The 6,711-nt window shown below is 30.7% G+C and overlaps 1 protein-coding gene across 1 annotated transcript; it reads right to left on the bottom strand.

The window, feature by feature from the left end:
• Positions 1 to 1,574: 1,574 nt before the first annotated feature.
• Positions 1,575 to 4,855, bottom strand: LOC110654558 (beta-glucosidase 13). The gene is made up of 13 exons (XM_021810586.2): positions 4,647 to 4,855; positions 4,398 to 4,467; positions 4,263 to 4,321; positions 4,082 to 4,157; positions 3,873 to 3,950; positions 3,667 to 3,754; positions 3,275 to 3,530; positions 3,026 to 3,141; positions 2,716 to 2,933; positions 2,529 to 2,563; positions 2,334 to 2,436; positions 2,131 to 2,239; positions 1,575 to 2,045 (listed from the first exon to the last, which is right to left on the bottom strand). The coding sequence occupies exons 1-13, from the start codon at positions 4,812 to 4,814 to the stop codon at positions 1,805 to 1,807; spliced, it is 1,617 nt and encodes a 538-aa protein (XP_021666278.2). The 5' UTR covers positions 4,815 to 4,855; the 3' UTR covers positions 1,575 to 1,804.
• Between the last annotated feature and the right edge of the window lie 1,856 nt (positions 4,856 to 6,711).

The following is a 6,711-nucleotide window of genomic DNA, read 5'->3' as shown; positions in this document are numbered from 1 at the left end:
TGGATTCGACAGCATCATACAGCTAGTAAAACATCTTCCAAAATATGGTGAGCATCTTCTAACCTAACAACAAAAGGACTAGATGAAGAAGCTATCCGAGCTTCCGTATCTGCAATGGAGTTTGTAGCTCTTGAAACAAAAATTCAGACGAGGGGAGGTTCTTCTGATCTGACAACAAAAGAATAAGCTGAATATATATACCATCTGGGCAGCCTATTTGCAACTGAGTTTGCAGCTCTAGCTACGAGCAGCAGAGAAAGAGAGTTGCCTCATAAGCTGCACACATCCTGAACAATCTTCCCCTCGAAAAATGTCACATCACTCATGGATAGTGTTCTGCTAATCTTCTTCAAATACAGCTGATGGTAATCCAGGATCCAACCTGAAGATGATTGCTTCATGATCTGCACGAACTTCAATTACAGCAACAGAGGAACATTACTGCCACAAAGTCCCCAGCGTGATTTTTGAATTGCAACTCCCTCGTATCAGCATCTAAAGTTGATTTTCTTGGGGAAGGGAAAAGGGTAAATTACCAAAATTCCTTTAGGATCTAACATTTGGAATATATATACTTTTATCATATGAAATATTTCTATATACTAAAGTCTATGTCTTTTCAGTTGTACATATGAATAAATAAATTAAATAAAATTGTACCCAACTTCTTAAATCAAGAAAAAAAAATACTAAAATTGAAAATTTTGAATAAAAATGACTGGGCCACGAAATTGCCCTGATCTGGTGGAGGAACACATCTGAAGCCTGAGTTGCTCCATCTGTTGAAACACTGGCCCCCAACAAAAACATTGGCATACTGCTACAATTGCAGGTCACCATTAAAGAAGTGTTTATACCTGGTAAGCAGACGAGGCTGCCCCAAAATTGAAGATTTCATCATCACAATGTGCCATTGTTGATGAGCATTCATAGGCCTAACAGAAGAGAGTGTTTAGTAGCGATAGATATAAAGAGGGTATTATGATTTCAAGCTCTTGTGTGATTTTCACTTCTCATGGCGATGCATGATCGTAGTTGGTGGCGCCAGTATTTAGTAGGTCCTGCGGTGGTGGGAGACTCAGGGCCGCCGGCGGTGTTGAGAACGCTGATCATACTTATGAAGATGGAGAGGAAGGGAACGAATATTGAGATCCATTTATTTCAGCTATTAATATATCTTGTCGAAAACCTCTTATTTCAATAATAATATATTAATATTATATAATATTATTTTTTAAAAAATTAATATTCAATTCAATATATTATTTTAAAAAATGTAGTAATATAGTAGTAAAGTTTTGGTCTGTTTAATCATTAAGACAAAAATTAAAAGCATAAAGTGATGGAGAAAAATTAAAAGGATAAAGTGATTGCTAATGACGTCCAAACTCATGTGATTGAGAAAAATTAAAAGGATAATTAAAGTGATTAGCAACTTTTAGTGATAAATTGCAAAGTAATCAATGATTTAATAATTACACAACTTAATTTTTCTAAAAAAAAAATAAAAATACAACTTAATATTTCGAAGATTAATTTTAGTGAATGATAATATTGGCTTAGAACACAACACAAAAGGATAATAATATCTATTATTCACAGATAGTTCAATAGCAATACAGCAAAGGCTTGCTTGGAATTCCCGTATAAGGGACACAGCAGCATCACAAGGAAATTTATTATAATACAAGCTAGGTCACTGGAGCTGATGATCAGCAATATAGCCCAGTGATTATTTAATTACAAAACACACCTAAGTGACACAGATACATATATATGGCATTCTCACAAGGCACAACACAAGCTACATTATGTAGAATTTGCCAACCTTCCTTGAATTCCTTGAAGTAGTCTGGGTGATCTTCTTTGAACTGTCTGGATTCAGGAATGCCGCGAACCAAAAAGCAGAGCTTTTGGGGATCCTTGTCAGGTTTTTCTTATAGTCTACATAGAACAAACCAAATCTTGATGTGTAACCAATATTCCATTCGAAGTTGTCTAAGTATGACCATGCAAAGTAACCTTTGATATTGACATTGTATTCCCTGCCAAAACCAATAATCATCAGGAAAATTAAGAATTATATTAAAAAAGAAAACACTATATTAGTATTTTGGTGCTTAGACTCACTTGAGGGATCCCAATGCATTCCACATATGCTTTCGATAATAGTTTACTCTAAATTCATCTTGAAGTGCTTCATCAATAGGTTCGGTTTCATTATTGAGATTGTCAACTCCTAAATTATTGTATAAAAAACTTAAGAATCAGGCCAAAGTATATTGTAATAAGCTAGTCAATATTCCTTCATGGAAAAGGTAATGAACAACTACCATTCTCAGTAATGTAAATTACTGGATTGTTGTATGTATCTTTGGTGTAGTTTAATAGATGCCGAATCCCTTGTGGGAAAATATAAAACCAAGGTGAGTAAGCCTGCAAAATTTAATTTTTATATTATTCATACTATCCATAAATATATAATGATTTATCTTTGTTCAATTCTTATCAATTTTTTTCATCCTTACCTGTGGACCAATAAGATTGCCATCATAATCATAAGCTGCACAATGAAAAAAAATATATAAATTAATTTTTTCGAAAAAAATTAAAAGTTATCAACAAATATGTAGATCTAGAATTTTATTTGGACTTTCTATATACAAACTTATTCTATTTTAATCTTCATTGTGTTATGTTTTCATATCAACTTACGAGTTTCAGTGATTTGACTATCAGTTTTGTATCTCCTATGATTTGGATCAATTGCAGCATTTGGCTTTGCAAAATATGAAGTATAGTATTGTATTCCAACAAAATCATATGATCCTCTAAGCATTTGAGTTTCTTCATCAGTAAATTTAAGCAATCTATCTCCAATTAAATCACGCACAGTCCTTGGATATCGACCATAGGTGAGAGGATCCATCCACCTAGAAAATATAAAATAAATATCTTTAGTAACTAAATATTTGTGTACATAATAAAGGCTTAATTGATAGCTTAATTTGAAAGAAAGACTCACAATCCAAACATGAAATCAAGAGCTGTTCTTGATGCTTCTATATCAATTGTTCTATTGGAGAGAGGTTCAAACCAGAACGTAAAGAGTGTTATTCCGATCTTGCCATTTTGAGTTGTCTACACAGTCAATAAAATAATAAGCTCAAATCTACACACATGTTTATTAGAGAAAGAAACAAAGACATTCATTATATATATATATATATATATATATATATATATATATATATATATATATATATATATATACCTGGTAATTTTCCCTGTATATTTGTACAACTGCAGCATGAGAAAGGAGCAAATGGTGGGCAACTATGTAAGGTTCAGTAGCTGAGTTTCCAGCACGACATCGACGATTCACCCAAGATGAGCATCGACCAGGAGCAAAAACTCCATAATCATAGGCAAATCCACTAAGAGCCCATGGTTCATTAAAAGTCATCCAATGCTTCACTCGGTCACCAAATCTTTCGAAAAGAAGATCCGCATATTCACGAAAATCTTTCCTATAATATTTTATATAATTGTTTAATTAAATTTTAATATTATTAACTTAGATGAGAATATTATTGTTAAATAAAATTGATATGAAAATTCAAAGCTTTAATATTTTAGAACTGTAATATAAAGTTATGTACTTACACGATATCACGACTTAAAAAGCCACCATACTTATCTTCTAGGGCTTGAGGAGTGTCCCAATGAAAAATAGTAACAAAAGGCCTGAGGCCTGAATTTTACAACACAATAAATTAAAATTTTAGCGCAACTTTATAACTAAAGGCCTCAAGCCTAAATTTCTATTCATTATTTTCAATCGTTTCAAAGAAAAAGGTGATAATTATCACCTTGCTTTATAGTTTCATTGATAACAGTGTTGTAGAATTCAATCCCTTCCTCGTTCACTCCTTCATGTCTCCTTCCACCTAAATATTCAAATTCGAAGAAAAATAAAAAAAAAGAGAGAAATGGTAGAAAATTATAAATATATTATGTAGCAAAATTCATATGATGGCAACACGTGTTGAAAGGTTTAAAACTTCCATAAAGCACTTACTAGGTATAACTCTGGACCATGAAATGGAGAATCTAAAAGCATCAAAACCCATATCCTTGACATTTTTTATATCTTCCTGCAACATCAATTTCACAAATCTTGTTCAATTCCATGGTTGAAAATAAAAAAAAATGATTTTGAAGGGAAAAGAAAAAGAAAAGAAAAATTAAAACTATTATACTTCGAAACGATTATAGAAATCAACTGCAACGTCTCCATTGCTTTGATCCTTTATCCTCTCTACAAGATTACACAGAAATAATTAACATATTGCATATAAATATAATTAATCTCAAAACACAAACAAAAAAGATACTTGGAGACTCATGAGTAAATGTGTCCCAGACACTAGGTCCTCTGCCCAATATGTTTGCTGCACCTTCGATCTGCATACCATAAAGGAACACTCAGAATTAATATACTTGTTGCATTAGTTGTTTATCTAGCTTCATCATTTTAGTTAGAGAATAAAATTAAAAGAGACTGAGATTGAGTCTTAGAAACATATGTTGGGAAAGCTCATACCGATACAATCACAGTTCACCAATGAATAAAGGTTTTATACCTGGTAAGCAGAAGTGGCTGTCCCAAAAATGAAATCATCAGGAAAATAACTACGGTTGAAATCTGCTGGGATGCCATCATAATCTGCCATTGCTGGCTTAGTAAGAGCCAAGAAGCTTATGAGAAGGACGAGCATCCCTAGCAGCTGAAGAGAGTGAGCCATAGCCATAATGATGGTATTATGATTTCAAGTGTTTGTGTGGTTTTCACTTCGTGGCAATGCCCTCTTTATATAGAGTTCATGAGGTTGGTAACGAGATCAATTGCATGCATGATCGTCATCTCGCACTATTCTCATGGCGTTAAAGCCAAAGTAAGATTCCATAGAGATTTTCCTTTAAAAAGAATTCCGGGGAGATTGCCCACTTTTTCTTTTAAAAAGGCCAAAAAAAAAAAAAAAAAAAAAAAACCTTTTACACGAAACGTTCTTAAAATTAACATTTTTATTGGTAAATTAAATAAAATTAGCTACGATTCATGATCGCATTTTTTTTGGTAAATTAACTAAAATTAAAAGGTTTGAAAAGCTTTAAAACATGCATCAAGATTGAGATTTTTTTTTATCATTAAGTCCTATAATATATATAAAAAACAAGTTCAAAATGGGCAAATATATATTTCTGAAAATTTTTTTAAAAAATATTAAAATAAAAATAATATCGTCCAAATTTTGGAGAGTCATGGATCCTTCAATTTCATTTTTATATATACATAAAGGAGAGATAATAAGCTCTAATTTTGCTATATTAGAAGAATTTTGCTAGGTGTTCACTACGATTCATGACACTGATTTTGGGTAACTTAACTAAAATTAATTGGAAGGCTTGAAAATTTTTTAATCACATTTTATCCTATAATTTCACTATTATTATTATTTTTTTCTTAAAGTTGCCTTGCAATTCAAGCTCGCCTTTGCAAACACTCAGGACCCAATTTTTCACTTTGTGGCGCAGGAAAAAAAAAACAAAAAAAAATCTCATACTCCTTTCCAATTTTTTTTTTTAATAAGCCACATATCAAAATTACTTTTTTTTTTTCAATTAAAAAGGAGATTTACAAGTTCAAACAACAAAGTCTAATCACCCAAAGCCATATCAACCTTTTTCTCCAAACCCCTTATCCTATACATGGGCTGCTTTTAGGGTGACTTTATAACAGTCTAATTAAAATGCCCATAAAAATTGATATATATACAAGTTATTTATTGTGTAATTATATAGAACTCGAGATACTATAATTCAGGAGATGACTTCAGTACCATTGAGGTAAAGTTCATTAATTTTAATTTATTTATGCTTAGTGATTGATTTTGCTGTAAATTAAGAATGATAACTCAAAATAATTATTAATTGATGTTTGAGATTTTTCCACAAATAATTGAATATGTTTAGAAAGCTATTCAAAATTCATGAAAATATTTCAGCTACGATTTTCTACTTGCGATTTAATTTGTAATTGATTGTTTAATAACGTTGAGTAATTCATATTGTCCACATAATAATTTAAATTAATATTTTAAATATAATCACACTTATATTCTCTTAATGAAATGTTGATTGCTCTTAGTAATATGTCTAATTATATTTAGAGATAAGCCAATTAGAGTGCTGTCCAGGAATTAGTCTTCCTTAACCTTTTAAAGCGTGTGAAATGGATAGATCTCGATTTCGAGTCTCTTCATTTACTTATTCTAAAATCATTCACCGTAGTTCATTAATTATTAATTGGCTCATTGTTATAGATTATATTGATAATCCTTATCATTTATTGCTTGAATATTGTAGAAAATATTGTATTTTTCTCTTGCACCATGCATTCAAACTAAATTACACAATGTTATATTGAAAAATGTGTAATTTGATCAAATAATTAAATAAAATTTTCATCACATTATATAAATATGAAAAATTGTTAATTTACATAATATAAATAAACTATATAAATCGTTCATTTCTATATCTAAATTTTAAATCTAATCATGTAATTAATTTGGATTTATAAATAATTATATATTGATAAATGTACATGACTCATTCTGGTAATTTTATGATTGAATCTTAGGTAGT

This window comes from Hevea brasiliensis, chromosome 8, assembly GCF_030052815.1.
Source record: "Hevea brasiliensis isolate MT/VB/25A 57/8 chromosome 8, ASM3005281v1, whole genome shotgun sequence".
NCBI lineage: Eukaryota > Viridiplantae > Streptophyta > Magnoliopsida > Malpighiales > Euphorbiaceae > Hevea > Hevea brasiliensis.
This window is presented reverse-complemented; position numbering and strand designations above follow the sequence as displayed.